Source organism: Gouania willdenowi, unplaced genomic scaffold (genome assembly GCF_900634775.1).
Source record: "Gouania willdenowi unplaced genomic scaffold, fGouWil2.1 scaffold_85_arrow_ctg1, whole genome shotgun sequence".
Lineage (NCBI taxonomy): Eukaryota > Metazoa > Chordata > Actinopteri > Blenniiformes > Gobiesocidae > Gouania > Gouania willdenowi.
Window position 1 is genome coordinate 482523 of NW_021145250.1, and position 16687 is coordinate 499209.

General features: G+C 38.5%; 1 protein-coding gene across 2 annotated transcripts; it reads left to right on the forward strand.

Moving 5' to 3' along the window:
- The first annotated feature begins 1135 nt into the window (after nt 1-1135).
- On the forward strand, nt 1136-16645 carry slc2a3a (solute carrier family 2 member 3a). 2 transcript variants are annotated; one of them, XM_028442830.1, is made up of 10 exons: nt 1136-1478; nt 3993-4097; nt 5173-5333; nt 6934-7174; nt 7251-7413; nt 8674-8861; nt 9298-9402; nt 9762-9860; nt 10893-11096; nt 11448-16645. In XM_028442830.1, the coding sequence occupies exons 1-10, from the start codon at nt 1467-1469 to the stop codon at nt 11787-11789; spliced, it is 1620 nt and encodes a 539-aa protein (XP_028298631.1). In that variant the 5' UTR covers nt 1136-1466; the 3' UTR covers nt 11790-16645. The 2 variants fall into 2 exon arrangements, with proteins under 2 accessions (XP_028298631.1, XP_028298632.1); XM_028442831.1 differs by having other exon boundaries at nt 3996-4097.
- Nucleotides 16646-16687: the final 42 nt, after the last annotated feature.

Sequence of the window (16687 nt, forward strand, 5' to 3'; positions counted from 1 at the left end):
AGACGTGTGTCAGGAGGAGGTGTCTGGTTTCTGTTACAGGTGAAAAATGAGACGAACAGTTGGAAACAGGAACGTTTGCTGGGAAGATTTGAACACATTTAATGATATTAATTTCTGATCTAACACAATAAACTACATTCCTCACAGTGTCTCTGATCTTTGTGTTTTTAAAAGAATCCTGATTGAAGTGTTTGTAGTTTGACACCAGCCTCACGTTCTTTTATCTATTTTAATTTTATTTAAAGACTTGTCTTTTTTTTTTTTTCAGTTTATTTTTTAAAATACCTTAAAAATATTTTTCATCTTCAATCTTCATCTGATTAAAACTGCTGACTAACCATCACTTGTAAATTGTTTTTTATTGAAATTATTTTTCTTTATTTGATATTTATTTAAATGAAATCTGTCATTTTTTTACGAGTTTAATTTTTAAAACTCTTTTAAAAAAAACTAAAGAAAAACGTTTAAATATTAGGATTAATTTCAGTTTCCTTTTCCGGGTTTTGTTGCCATGGTGATCTTTACACGATTTAAACTGATAAGTCGCTGTTCCTGGTGTCCAGATGTGACGTCACGTGCTCGGGCCCCTCCTCCGTTGCCTTAGTAACGGGATGCTGACGCAACATCAGCCCCACTGGCTGCTGCTGCTGCGGTCAAGGTCGTCCCGCAGGCGCATGCGCAGACTCCCGCTCAGCGACGAACCGTAACTTTTTTTTTTTTTTTTTTTTTTTTTTTATTTTGCAAACAAAGTATACAGACAGTATAGACATACATACAAAACACAATAAACAAGTGCCAGGGGGTTCACATACAATCAAATATTTTAAAAATTGTACAGATGTAAATAGTTTTCTGAGCCTTTTTATTTTTGGATTTCTTTATGAGATTTATGTAATTTATTATGTCACAATGAAAATGAATAAATGTTGGTTTTTGACTGGTGTACTTACACTTATGGATGTAGTATTTTGCCAAAATAATCATGAGGTTTATTAAAACAAAAGCATTTTCTTTAGAGTAGTTTCTAAAAAAACACAAGACAATATCCTCCCATTTCAACGAAAAGTCTTTGTAAAGATGGACAATGATAAACTGACTGAAGTCTTTCCAAAAAATCCTTGAGTGTGAGGCGACGAACCGTAACGGGAGGAAAAAAAACCGCGCCATTGCGTCAGCTGACGGCAGTGACGTAGAGGGGAGTCACGCGCGTGACCCTCTGCACGACGACGGGGCGGGGCCACGTTACGGGTCTACGTGCAGTGCGGCTCGAAGAGGCTCCGGTACCGGTGGAACGAGCATCACGACACGGAGAGGAGGGTTCAGCACCACGGACAGCTCCTCTGACTACAGCTGCTAGTCTGATCCGATCATACAGCCACGATCTGATCAGCCCCACCTGACGATCGGATTACCAATCTATCAATCAATCAATCAATCAACCGCTCATTGATCAGAAGAGCAACAGGATGGAGGGACAGGTGAGAAAATAAAAGACTTTACTACTACTGTTACTATGGTTACTGTCTATCTATCGTTCTATATCTATATATCTATATATCTATATATATATATATATAGATATATATATATATCTATATATATATATATATATATATAGATATATCTATTGTGACTGTCATTTTCTCTGAAAATCAATGTAACTTTTTCAAACTAAAACAGAATATTTAATGTGTGTGTGTGTGTGTGTGTGTGTGTGTGCGTGTGTGTGTGCGTGTGTGTGTGTGTGTGTGCTCTTAAAACGTGAACGTGTGTCATGTGATTGTGAGTCAGTGTGTATTGTAATATCTATAATAGCAAAGATCCTACAAAATAAGAGCACAAACTACACTAATGTTCATGTGAACGCTGTCTGCTCTGAGCTGTGACTAATGTTTTCATTTAACACAAATCACAGTGGATTTAATTCACGTGGACATGTGTGTGTTTTAGTGCACGTACACACAGGGATGAGCTGTGACATTAACACACACACACACACACACACACACACACACACTGGGTTTGTGTGAGGACGACTCGTGATTAATCGACTTATTGAACTATTCATTATGGATGGACGATGGTTGGATGGGTTTCTCATTTGTGGGTCAGCTGATGTAAATATCCCAGAATGCTGTGCGGCTATTGACCACTGATGTGTGATGTGGATCAGTGTGTCAACACACACACACACACACACACACACACACACACACACTGCTGTCACCTACAGGCTGTTACCATGAACACGAGGATGGTGACAGTGTAGCAGTGAAGGAGAAAATGGACGATAACTCTGTGTGTGTGTGTGTGTGTGTGTGTGTGTGTGTGTGTGTGTGTGTGTGTGTGTGTGTGTGTGTGTGTGTGTGCGTGTGTTCTGTAAATTATGTAAAGGCATTTTAATATGACTCAGGTTGCCTGTGGGGATCAAACCATGACTCAGCAGAAATACGCTCTATACAGTATGTAAATAGGCTGAGGTTAAATCGGGCCTTAAAAGTTGTGATTATTTTTAGTTCTCGTCTGTGCACACAGCTCAAGTACGAGTCGTTGTCCGTTTTTCTCACGCGTATCGATACACGTCACCCGACGCTCATTTACCGCACGGCGCCCGAGCAGAGCCCGTGTAAAAAAATAAAACCCAACTTAACTTGGCCTGTCGCGTTCAGGCAAAGATCTGCCGCTTTAGGCTTTTATAAATCCAACCACGACTCAGAACTAACACTATTGCGTTCCAGCCATGACTCAGCAATAATACAAAGGCATGTTTTAATACTTCCAAACGATTACTCATCAAAAATATTCAGGTTTAAGTATTAAATCATGACTCGTCACCAATACTATTGTTTTCCAGTCATGACTCGGCAATAAGTGGCTCCAATAGTTCAAATGATGACTCCACACAAATACTTGGTAGGCCTAAGTATTAAACCATGACTCAGCAATAATATGCAAATAGGAGCAAATATTTCAAATGAAGACTCAGCAGAAATGAAAATGTTCCAGCATCATAAAATTATTATCAAAGAATAATAACACCAGTTATCTGTGTGGACATTGAAGTCATGTGACTGTGTGACCAAATGGCTGCTGGGATTATTGACGTCCTTTAAATCCTCAGGGAATAAATACGTGTGAATGAGAATCAGAAGAAGAAGGACAAGCAGCCATCTTTGTTTGAAAAGACTCTGATTGGACGGTTTAGGCACTGCCCCCGATTATTGACGAGTCACAGTTAACTTATTTTACATTAGTGGGTGTTGTGGTTCTACTGGTAGTCATTTTAACTGGTGACCCTGATACTGCTGATGACATGAGAGGTGTGTGTGTGTGTGTGTGTGTGTGTGTGTGTGTGTGTGTGTGTGTGTGTGTGTGTGTGTGTGTGTGTGTGTGTGTGTGTGTGTGTGTGTATCATATAGCAGCTCCATCAGCATCTGTTTTTCTGTTTGACCCTGAACTTATTCTCACGCATCAGCACAAACACTGACCTCCATCTATTCTAAATAAACATCAGCTGGTCATTGTAAACAACAACAATCAATGTGTGTGTGTGTGTGTGTGTGTGTGTGTGTGTGTGTGTGTGTGTGTGTGTGTGTGTGTGTGTGTGTGTGTGTGTGTGTCACATTTGTTAATGAAGTGTTTACAAGGTCAGTTTAAAGAGGATTTGACTTTTATTCTGAATTAAAGAGGAATTAAAATTCTCATGTAAATCATGAAAAAGCTACTTAACCTTCCACTTTTCTATAGCAAATAACATTATCAATACAAACATTAATAACAACAATGATAAAAACAATGACACACACACACACAATGTCTGTAGATGTTTATTAGACTTTAACCTAAATCTCTCTGATTAATTTCATGTCATACGTCTTTATTTTCTACTTCCTGTAATCAGAGAAACATCCATCACTTCTTCTCTGAGCTTTGATCCCTCAGCAGATATTCAGTGTTCTGACTCTGCCCCCCCCCCCCCCCCCCCCCCCCAGAAGGAGAAGCAGGTCACAGGTTACCTCCTGTTCTCTTTGTCCACGGCCGTCATTGGATCTCTGCAGTTTGGATACAACACAGGAGTCATTAACGCTCCAGAACAGGTCAGAGTTATTCTTTGTATCAATCATCGTCCACACAATCATGACATTCCTGGAAAAGTTATGGAATTTTTTTTAAAAAAAGAAAGATTTTCCAGTTTTAAAAAGTGATGGAATAATTTAACTGTTTTGGAAAAGTTTTGGAAATGTAAAATATTTTATTTCAATGTTTAAAATCCAACCTTTGCTGTTACTGTGGGACATTGTGTTCTACAATCCTGTACTCCTTCAGATATTTAACCTTACAAAACGTAATAATGTAATGTTATATACAATGTAACAATGTACAGTTAATTTTACCTATCCTGTTGAGGAATAATAATAATAATAAGAATAATAAGAATAAGAATAATAAGAATAATAATAATAATAATAGTAATAATAACAACAACTAGAATATTTGCATTTCCTGAAGTAAATGCATGTGAGGATGCAGGCAGTGGCCCGCGTCGCACTACATTTGCTTATCGTTGGCATTAGCATTAGTCTAACAATAGCAATAACCTAGCATCAACATTAACATTAGCATAGCAATAACCTACCATTAGCCTAGCATTAATATTGACCTAGTATTAGCTTCGACCTAGCATTATCAGTACCTCACTTTGGGAACCTATAGGGTGTAGTACTTTGGTTTGGATAAAAGTGTCTGCCAGTTGAAATTGTAATCTCATAATTAAACATGTTAGCGCTTTTTTAATGGTTGTTTAATGTTATATTCAATAACTGATGCATCGTATTTTAAATAATATTTCAAACTGAGGCTATTGTACGATGTTTATGATCAATAACTTATACTGTTCCACTAACTATGACACACTGTCAGACTCTGTTACACTAGTACACTGGAAAGAAACGCTCAGTTTTTATGAGAATAAATCTATATGTTTCTGAACAACTAAGTCATGGAAATTTGGTAAAATATTTTGGAAATTTTTGAAAAATCATTGTTAAAAAAGTGTGGGAACCCTGATCAATATCTTCATTAGTTTTTACGTCCTTTAGCATAAAAGAGTAAAAATAATAAACGTGTTGTAAACGTTGAGCGTGTGCGTCCGTTCTCTCTCTTTTCCATCAGAAACTTCGCTGGTTCTTCAACGCCACGTGGATGGAACGTTACGGAGAACCTATCAGTCCTTCCACCGTCACCATCGTGTGGAGCGTGGCCGTGGCCATCTTCAGCGTGGGGGGGATGGTGGGGTCCTTTAGCGTGGGGGTGATGGCCAACCGCTTTGGAAGGTCAGAGGTCACACTCAGCTATACACCATCACAGTGGGAGGTTCTAGTTGTAATGGCCACGCCCCCGAAATGCTGGTGTTTTTTTTTTTATTAACAAACAAGATAACGTGCAACAACTTCCTCAATTTACACTAAATACAGTTCAACAACCAAAGCGACATGAGAAAAAACACACAAGGAAAATATAAGCGAATAAATACAATAACAATATTGTACAAAGGTTGTTTTTTTAAAAATAAATGTAACCTACGTAATAAAAAACTTATATAATTTTCTTGCATGGACGTTTTTAATTTTGTCTGACAATCTTTGAAACAATGAAATCTCTGATTTTAAACCAGACCATGACAGGGCGCATTTAGCAAATATGCATTTTTGTATATAATATTTTATTATTATAATGAAATTATTGATAAAAAAATTTATGTTTTTTATTCTTAAGGAAGATGGCAATTTGAATATTTTTGAAATAACCAAAAATCAATATTTGCATCTTTAGGAAACAGCAACTCATACATTGGACTATTTCACACTCATAAAATAAATGTTTTCTTGTTCCTAAATTTGTTTTGCATAAGTAACAATTGTTCACATCCAGTTTAAATCTTTTATTAATACAAATCATTTAATGGACAAATGTCATTTAGAAGTTTTATCTTTGTATTTGGGGGAATAGGACATATTAAATATCTTGTTCTAATGGCTGAAATATCACATTTATATACTACCCTCCCTCCCGCTGCTCTCTTGCCCCGCCTCCAAACTTTCCAAAGTCCCTCTCTCAGAGGAGCTAACAAGCTAACGTTAGTCCAACAGTAACATCACAGTAATATAACATGCTCTGTTAAAAACATATTACTGTAGCACTTTTCTCTCTCAATGTGCACACACCTCAGCAGCAGCAACAACACAGTGTCACTTACAGCAGCCCACACACAAACAACACATGCACTACATAGTTCTAGTGTAACAGTTACAAATACAAACATAATGTAAATCAAGCAGCAGTAATTACCTTTCAAGCAGAAAAGTCACCAATTCCATCTTCTACTCCTCCAGACCATACACTGTAAAAAAAAGACAGCGCTCCAGCTCCTGGAAAGGGGTGGGGCCTGTGAGCAACAGCTGTCACAGTCCATCAAACACAATCCTGGCTCTGATTGGTTCTTTTTGCTCGGTCGCGGTACATTCTGGCAATCTGCCAAAGTTTGCAGGAGCAGCAGGGGGCGGGGCTCAATCAGCATGTTTTTTTTGCACAAACTACTAGTTTGATGTAAAGCTGTCCTTACATAGTGACAGTTTTAGCAAATATGACAAAAAGTCACTTTTATGAGAGTTGCAGACTGCACCTTTAAGTGTACTTTTCTCAATAAAAGGGTAAATGACCAGATATTGTCTCAGAAATGTTTGATCACACTTTTTGTCTGATAAATCTTTGATCTATTCTAATGTGATATAGTTTGGGTTTTGACACATTATCTACATGACCTTTTATTGACTTGAGGACATTTGGTATTTTATTTTTTACCTCATGATAAATCTTTACAGAGCACCAAAGATTATTTTACCAAATCAATATGTTTTATCAATATTTGTGCAGGCGGCGCTCCATGTTCCTGGTCAACATCCTGGCCCTCATCGGGGGGCTCCTGATGGGTTTCTGCACCCTCTGCTCCTCCTATGAGATGGTGATCGCTGGACGCCTCGTCATTGGTCTGTTCTGTGGACTCTTCACCGGTCTGACCCCCATGTATGTGGGCGAGGTGTCCCCCACCCCCCTCAGAGGGGCGTTTGGTACGTTGCACCAGCTGGGCGTGGTCGTAGGGATCCTCATCGCTCAGGTTGGTCTCCTCTGAGAAGGTTTAGGATGCTGCTCAGTGTGATTTAATTAGTGACTGATGGTGTGTCCTCCTGCAGATCTTTGGTCTGGAGGCTCTGTTGGGCTCTCAGAAGATGTGGCCCCTCCTCCTGGCTCTCACCGTGGCCCCCGCCGTGCTGCAGTGCATCCTGCTGCCCTTCTGTCCAGAGAGCCCCCGCTTCCTCCTCATCAACCTGAAACAGGAGGAGCAGGCACGCCAAGGTGGAGGCTAACATCTCACGAACATCTGATAAACATCTCACAAAGATGGCCAGATGTACTTAAACATCTCTAGAATATCTCCAAACACCTCTAAAACATGTTCAACCTACTTTAACTTCTCCAAACATCTCAGAAAATCTCCAAAATATGTCCAAACATCTCCAAAAATCTCCTAAGTTTGTCAAAGGTCTCCAAAAATCTCCAAAACATTTACACTGAGGTGAACGTGTTCATATCCTGCTTCGTAGTACAGCCTCTCTGACAGAGAATGATTGGTGAGTTGAAGCTAACGGAGAGATATCAGGATATATTATAAGCTTGGCTTCTGCCATGATGTGTCACCACTTATAATCATCACCAGTTGAACTGATACACCGACAGGCAAAACGCTCTGAGTTTGTTTTCAGTGTGTTGTTGTTTATCATCAGTTCACCAACAGGATGTAGAGTAGAGTCACCAACTAAACCACGACCGTCTTGTTGTTTACACCCATCAAACCAAAACTGCAGGTAGTTTAAGGTCACTGAGCTTTAGCTCCTTCAACCAACAGGAGGTTTTGGCGTGTGACACTCACTCTCACACACACACACACACACACACACACACACACACACACACACACACACACACACACACACACACACACACACACACACACACACACACACACACACACAGTGTCTGTATTTTGTATGATTTTACGAGTCAGTGTATTTTTGATGCATTTCATTAATATTTTCTGTCATTATCTGTCTACGTGTCATTTTGTATATTTTTGTAGTTTTGTTTGTTATGTGTTATTTGTGTGTTTTTGTTGTTGTTTTGTGTGTGCACATTTTTTAATCATTTATTTGTAGTTGTTTTGCTTGTTTTTGCAGTAATTTTGTTTGTTCAAATGTGTTGGGGGTCAGCAACTACATCAGTCCAAGGGCCAGAAACTCAGAAAATTATTTTGATAGATTGAAAGAATTTTAAATAATAAAAAAACAAGTAAAGCTCTGCGTTGGACGGAAATGATAGATATTTCTTTGTCATTTATACTGTGCAAATAAAAATTAAATTGATAAAATAAAAAAAACAAAGTTCAGGTTTTTATTTTATTTTTGCACCAGCCTCCAGACACAATTCAAATTTGATGATATTCTACTTAATTTAAGAAATAAAACTAAATAAATGAGAGGGTCATCAACTTATTTTGTCTAAGGGCCCGGTGAGTATATAAAATATTTTCCATCTACTGACACTGCGATATGTCGACAGCATTGGTGCGTCTGCGCGGCGTGGAGGACGTCAGTAAAGACATGCAGGAGATGAAGGAGGAGAGCGCCAAGATGGCGGCGGAGAAGAAGGTGACCATCGCTGAGCTGTTCCGCTCGGCCTCGTACCGACAACCGCTGCTGGTGGCCATCATGTTGCAGCTTTCACAGCAGCTCTCTGGCATCAACGCTGTGAGTCACTCACACCACCAGGCAACACGGTCACCAGCTGATTCACTACACCCGTGCAGTCACACACAGAACGAGCCCAGAGCTACTGCAAACTAGTCACTACTCAACGGCAGTCGGCCTCTGCTCTCTCTGTGTCATTTTGTGTTGTTTTTGTGTGTGTTTTAATATTTACTTTTACTCCTTTGATTACAGAGTATTACAGAGTTAAAATCATTATGTTTTTGTTGTTATTTTGTTTTTTTTTGTTATGTTGTGTTTTGTACGTTTTTGTTGTTTGTTCCTTTTTATCGTTAAACTTCCCATTTGTGTCATTTTTTGTGAAATTTGTGTCATTTTGTGTCTCTTTGAATAATTTTGTTTTTCTGGTGTTCTGTTGCAACTGGTGTCCGTGTTAACCAGTGATTGACCTCTGACCTTTTTTCTCTCCATCTCTCAGGTCTTTTATTATTCCACGGGAATTTTTGAATCAGCCGGAGTGAAGCAGCCCATCTACGCCACCATCGGTGCCGGCATCGTCAACACCATCTTCACCGTAGTTTCTGTGAGTCTCATCACCATCACCTTCACCATCACCATCATCACCATCACCATCACCATCATCATCACCATCACCACCATCACCATCATCATCACCATCACCATCACCATCATCATCACCATCACCACCATCACCATCACCATCACCATCATCATCACCATCACCACCATCACCATCACCATCACCATCACCACCATCACCATCATTATCACCATCACCATCACCAGTGTGTGTTTGTAAACTGTGTGTGTGTGTGTGTGTGTGTGTGTGTGTGTGTGTGTGTGTGTGTGTGTGTGTGTGTGTGTGTGTGTGTGTGTGTGTGTGTGTGTGTGTGTGTGTGTGTGTGTGTGTGTGTCCATCAGCTGTTCCTGGTGGAGAAGGCGGGACGGAGGACTCTCCACCTCCTGGGATTGGGTGGCATGGCCATCAGCGCTCTGCTCATGACCATCTCTCTCCTCATGGTGAGTCTCTAGCGTTGCCTTAAACTCATTAACTGTTACATTGACAACAACATTTCAAAATGTGTCGTTACTATGGCAACAACACGTTACAACAAGAAACTAAGGTAAATACCGTGGTGACGGAATGGAAATATTCACATTAATCTTTGTTAACCGTAACCATGACAACAGCACGTTACAACAAGAAACTATAGTATGCACAACGTTCCTATTTACCATGGCAACCACAAATTTGAGTAATTAACTACAGTATCTGGAAGTGTTAAATATATTCCCAGTTAAAGTTTGAATGTGGGCTATTACCATGGCAACAACACAAGTGAAGAATAAACGTAGTGGAAATACTCAACTTAATCTTGTTAACTGTTACCATGGCAACAAAACTTTAAAAGGCGTGGTTCCCATGGCAAAAACATGTTACAACAATAGACCAAGGGAAAATATAAGTGTGGTTACCATGGCAACAACAAATTTGATTAATAAATTAATTGGAAATATTAAGACGAAGTGGAAATATTCACATTCGTCTTGTTAACCGTTACCATGACAATAACACGTTACAACAAGGAAATATAGGGACATTAACTGCAACATTCCTATTGAATGCCCAAACACGTGTGTGTGGTTACCATGGCAACAACAAAATGAAGTCATAAACTAATTGGAAATATTATTAATATTCCCAGTTAAAGTGCGAATATGGGCTGTTGCCATGGCAACGACACGTTAAAAACCTGCTGTTACTATGGCAACATTACCTCACAAAAACTAATACACTGCATGTGTGTGTGGTTTCCATGGCAACATCAATTTTGAGTAATATACTTTTTGGAAGTATTCAAACGGAGTGGAAATATTCACATTAATCTTGTTAATCGTTACCATAAAGTACAAATGTGGGCTGTTACCATGGCAATGACACGTTTACATGAAGTATTTACAGTACAGGTTCAGATCTCTGTTGTTACCATGGCAACCCTAGCGTGTTGTAGATATTTTTCAAAAGCTCCGCCCCCCTCTCTCTCTGAGCAGAAACACATCCCCGTTATGAGCTACATGGCCATCGTGGCCGTCATGCTGTTCGTGGCCATGTTTGAGATCGGCCCCGGCCCCATCCCCTGGTTCATCGTGGCCGAGCTCTTCTCCCAGGGGCCCCGCCCGGCCGCCATGGCCGTGGCCGGCTGCTGCAACTGGACAGCCAACTTCCTGGTGGGAATGAGCTTCCCCAAGCTGGTGGTGAGTCAGAGTTGCTGGGATTTTAGTCAAAAACCAAATCCACATTTTTACATTTGTTTGGAAAATGTATTCTATTCTATTTTTTTTTTCATTTATTTTGTTTTGTTTTGTTTTGTTCATTTATTTATTCATTGTTTTTTTTATTTTATTTTATTTAAAATGTATTTTAATTCAGTAGTAGTTTAATTTAATTCAATTTAAAGTAATTTAAATTGTAATTGTAATTTGAACTTGTGTGAAAATATTACCTGGTTTGGTGAGGCGTGATGTGACCTACAGTAAAGTATTGGATGGTTATTATAGGGTTTAGTTTTTGAGTGTGACCCCCCCCCCCCTCCTCGTCCTCCTCAGGAATGGTGCGGTCCGTGGGTCTTCCTCATCTTTGTCGTCTTCCTCGTCATCTTCTTCATCTTCACCTTCATCAAAGTCCCAGAGACGAAGGGGAAGACCTTCGATGAAATCGCCCAAGGCTTCAGCGGGTCCCCGCCCCCGGCCTCCTCCTCCATCGAAGACCCCGCCCCCGTTAGCGCCAGCACCGCAGTCACGCTGCCTTCGTCTCCAGAGAAGGAGAAAGTACCTCTGGTGGCGGCCACGCCCACACCGAATCCAGTAACGGAGACCAACGACATTGCGGCAGCCCCGACTGAGACCACGCCCCTCGAAGCTAAAGCTGAAAACACGGAGCAGGTGTAGACGCCATCTTTAACAAACGAGGAGGATTTAAAACCTAGGAAGAATCTTTAAATCTGTGTCACGTTTTATTTCCTACAAACACGAACCAATCACATCGCAGGCTTTGATTTATCCACCGCTACTTCTTTTAAATCCTCCTCATGGCATCCAAACGTTCCGACACTTACTGACGTTGGCTTTTAACACGCGTGTCAGAGCGCACACGGGCACGTTTGGCATTGAGATCACGTGGGACGTGAACGCAGACATCAGTTCCGTTCTCATGTCCCGTATGTTGTAAAACGCTGTCGTGTTCCAGAATTAACGAGGATTGACAACGCTCTAACGCTGAAACAGCAGCTGACGGGAACCTCTGTTGATGCCAAAGTACGAGTTTCAAACTACCAACCTTAGCTAGTCTCACCTCACATGTGCTACGTTCTCATTTACCGTCTTATTCAAACCTAATAATCCTAAAGGCTCGTAAAATGATAAAGCTGTAATCCACAAGTGTATCGTTGTTACGTGGGATTTGGCGCCCCCTCTGGTCATAATAAGGCTGTACAGTGGTGCTTTTAAAAACAAATCTAAGTAGATGTATTTTCAAAAATGACATTTACATATTTCTGTGATTCTTCACAATTAAAAGTATTAGCCAGAATTTCAAAAAAAATTCTTTGTCTCGAGTTTAGCGCCACCTCTGGTGATAACAATTCATTGCAGTTTTAGCTACCTACATTTTTGTAGCTCATAAACTTTGAGGATATACTGTTGCAATTCAGATTTATCTGTTGAACTGAATCAATTAGACCTGAAATTGTGTAACAAAATACATTTCAATAAAGATGAGATTTGGCGCCCCCTGGGGGGGGCAATAAGGCTGTACAGTGCTATTGTTCAGATCAGAAAAAATGCTTTTAAAAGGTTTTACGACCAAGATTTGTTGTAAGTGAACTTTTCATAACAAATCTAAGTAGATGTATTTTCAAAAATAATATTTACCTATTTTCATAGTTGCGTTGCCGAAACATAACTTCTATGATTGTTTACGACTAAAAGTTGAAATAGACAAACTCTGGCAATACTTGTTTATTTTGGTTTTAATGTCCAGCTACCTAAATTTATGTGCCTTTTAATCATTGCGTATAAGGTCTTGCAATCCAGATTTTTTGTTAAACTGAATTGATTAGACAAGAAATTGCATAACAAAATATATTTCACTAAAGATGAGGTTTGGCGCCCCCTCTGGCCATAAGTAATAAAAGCAGTGACGTAGTCTGCGCAAAGGTAATAAATTAATTCAAAATGATTGTTTTCTAATCAAAATGGACAAACGAATGCAAGTAATTTATATGTATATGTATACGTAATAATTACGTATTATTATTGTGTCACTGGAGCATAATTTAAATTAATGAAATATTGAAGCTAACAGGGATTTAAGGACGAAAAGAAGTGGTTGCTTTTATTTGATGTAGACAAACTTATAGTTGGCAGATTGTAGCATTAAAGCTAAGCCTACATTTAGTTAAAACAATTATTTGTGGTGATGTACTGCTTTGTGATTTTCACAGTTCATACTGAAAATAAAAAGTGTAACTTCATTCAAATGAATATGGCGCCCCCTCTGGCCACGAATAATAACTGCAGTGATGATGTCCGTGAAGGAAATTAGCTTAAAATTAATTCTCAATGAACTTCCTCAAAATCATAATTTACAAACAAATCCAAGTAGACTGTTAATATTTTCCAGAATTACAATTATATATAACTGAGTTACTGTAGCATATTTTCTGTAGTTGAAGCATTGAAGCTAACGATGATTTAAAGAACCAAAATGTGGTTGATTTTACTGACGTAAATGAAAACAATGTCTGCAGATTGTAGCATTATGGACAAAATATTTTAGCTTAATTTGAGTTTGGCGCCCCCTCTGGTTATAACCCAACATTACCATTTTAGATTGTATAAACCAAATCAAATTATATATATATGTATTTATTTTATTTTTTTCTGTGGCAAAGACAGAAAACTCTTAATGTTTCTTAATAAATCTTGTGGATTATTGCTTCATTGGAGCGTGTTTCCCGTGCGTACAGCTTTAAATGTGGGTGTAGCTCATCATTGTAGGGTCGTGTGCAATATATCTTGTTTTCTGAAAAAGGGAAAAATATTACCGTAGTATTTATTATTTTAGAAGTATATTTATAAGACATACATAGAGTTTAGCTCCAGTATTCCGTCAGTGCTTCCTGCATTGGCCCTTGAGGTATCAATACTGACTATTAACTGAACTTTAACAGCCATAGAAACAGTGACGGTGAGCGTTAGAGATCTATTAGAGTAGAAGTCACTGAGCACGACGGCGCTTTATGTCACAAAGATTAATAAGAAATATAGTAGTTTTCACTCCAGTGAAAGATGCTGTAGAAGACGTGCAATCGCTGCTCAGCCTGAACACTGTCAGGAAAATAAAGGCGGCAAAGGGACAAGTGCAAACTGTGAGAAAACGTGTAACAGAACTCTGCAATTTACGCTTTCTTTCTGGTAGATTTTATACATGACTGAGCTGAGCTTTATTTAAAGCGATCAGGTTTAGTTTTACAGTAGAGTCTTCTTCAACTCCAATTGTTTTTACTAAATACTAAAGTGATTGTAGATCTATGAAGGATTAAATGGAAAGTCTTTCAGCTGCTTTATTCAGGATGCTAAAGGCTAAATGCTAATCACCCAGTCCCAAAAAATAATCCCCAAAATAAATTAAACAGACTTTGGATGATTTGCTGATACTGTCCAGCACTTCTCCACTTGTCCATCAATTTTTGATTCTGATAACAAATACCTGTTTGTCAGATAGCAAAGTAGTTAGCTAGCTAGCTAGTTAGCTAGCAAACAAAAGAGTGAACTAGTGACTTATGTAATAACTTGCACTCAAAGAAACAGGACCAAAGTTTGTGTAAAAAAGTTTGCTAGCTTTATGCTAACTTATAATATGAAATCTCATTGGCAGGCTAACGGAATTAGCATTGTGCAAATGAAGACTTTCACTCTGTAACACTGGTTGCTTTCTAACTTCTAAGATTAAAAACAGGTTTTTAATCACTAATTTTGTTTTAAATATGTTTTATTGTCCCACAAACTTTGCTTTATTACTTTTAACATTTTATTGTTTGACTGTGAAGTGAAAAAAACAGGTAAAATTCACTGTTTTTAGTTTAATTTCCTGTTTTTAGCTCATCCGCTACGTTTAATCCTGTGTGTACTTATTTGTGTCGTGGTTGTGAGTCGTTTTGAGTGTGTTGCGGTCCACCGGTGCTGACTGTGGCTTTTTTGGACTAGTTTTGCTTCGTTGTGAGTCACGTTTCAAACTTTTTCTCAGCAACGAACACTTTTACCTCCACTAACAGTTGAGATCTCACTGATGTACGTGCGCTCTATTGTGTTTTCTATATTGATCTTTACGTTGGAGGTGAGGACACACTTTGATATTTCCTCATCGGTCGGCTTCGTTGTTGTGTTTGTGGCTCACAGTGACGTTGTGTGTTTGCACTGAAGGTGATGAAATGTGCTGCTTTGATCACAAGCTTCCATACAAACCTGCCCGATACATTATAAATATGAATATAAATATATATATACATATGAAGTGATATTTTAGAGCTTGGTAAATGATGTTTTGGTTTTGAGCGTCATCTTGTTTTCTCTGGTTTGTGGAAAAACAAATGTTTGGTGGATTTAAAGCTCCATGATTGTGTAGATTTTTCTATTTCTATTTCACTTTGTTGTGAAATCATCGTTGATCTCCCACATATTTTATGTGAAATAACAACATTCCCCAAAGAACTGTCATGTTTTGTGTTTTTTTTTTTCTTTAAAGTTTCACAAGGCTTTTGTCAAGTAGTGTCGAATGACAAACTTTTAAAATCTCTCATTCAAAGAAGCAGAAACCTTTTGATCACTGCCCTTTGTATCACTTTGGACTAATGAAAAGAAGAAAAAAAACATGAAAACGAACTGGCTGTTGCCATAGCGACCAACTTCGAAATACGTTCCTCTGCCTAGCAACAGTCCAGGTGTGTTTAACTGTCAGCAGACTGGAACTAAAAACTTTGTACTGATGAAAACTGATTTTAATGTTGTGCTTTCGGTTCATTAAATTGAAGTGAGATTGATTAAGTCTTAAGTTAATTTGGCGTTAAGCTCCTTCAATTTTGACCAACATTTTTTTTGTTTCACTATTAAAAAGGCGTGGCTGTTGTCATAGCAACCAAGTTCCAAAAGAGTTAATCTGCCTAGCAACAGGCCAAGTGTGTTTAACTGGATTTTTTTTTTTTATGAATGTTTCAAGTGAAAACTCAAAATATTTCCTGATAGAAATATATTTAACACTCTGGTGTTACAAAGTAAAAATCCACACGATTTAAACCAAACACACTGCTTTCTTTTGGGGAATTTGTCACTTTAGTCGTTTAGTTTGCATGTTCGCCTTGTGCTTGTGTGGATTTGGTATCTCGCTCACTGACACCACTTAACATCATTAAATCCTGATTTCAGGATATGTTATTAATTTTACTGCAGGTCAATTGGGTTTTGATGTAATCTGATTACTTAGAATCCATATAAACACACCAACAGAAACAAACCTGGACATGGAAAGATAAACAACACAATCTTTTGATTCAACCTTTTTCTTCTCGTTTTACTTCATGTATTAGTAAAAAAAACTAAACAAATGTGTCATAAATGTGCAGTAAATAAACGACTCTCCAACCTTTAAGCCTTTCTTTGTATTTATCTGCTGTGAACGAGTGATTCATTCTTTTTAAAGTGGTTATTTCTCCTTTTTTAATTGGCTTTTTCGACAGATCTGAGTGTTTTTCAGGGACAACCTCACTTATTTATTTATTTATTTTTATTAC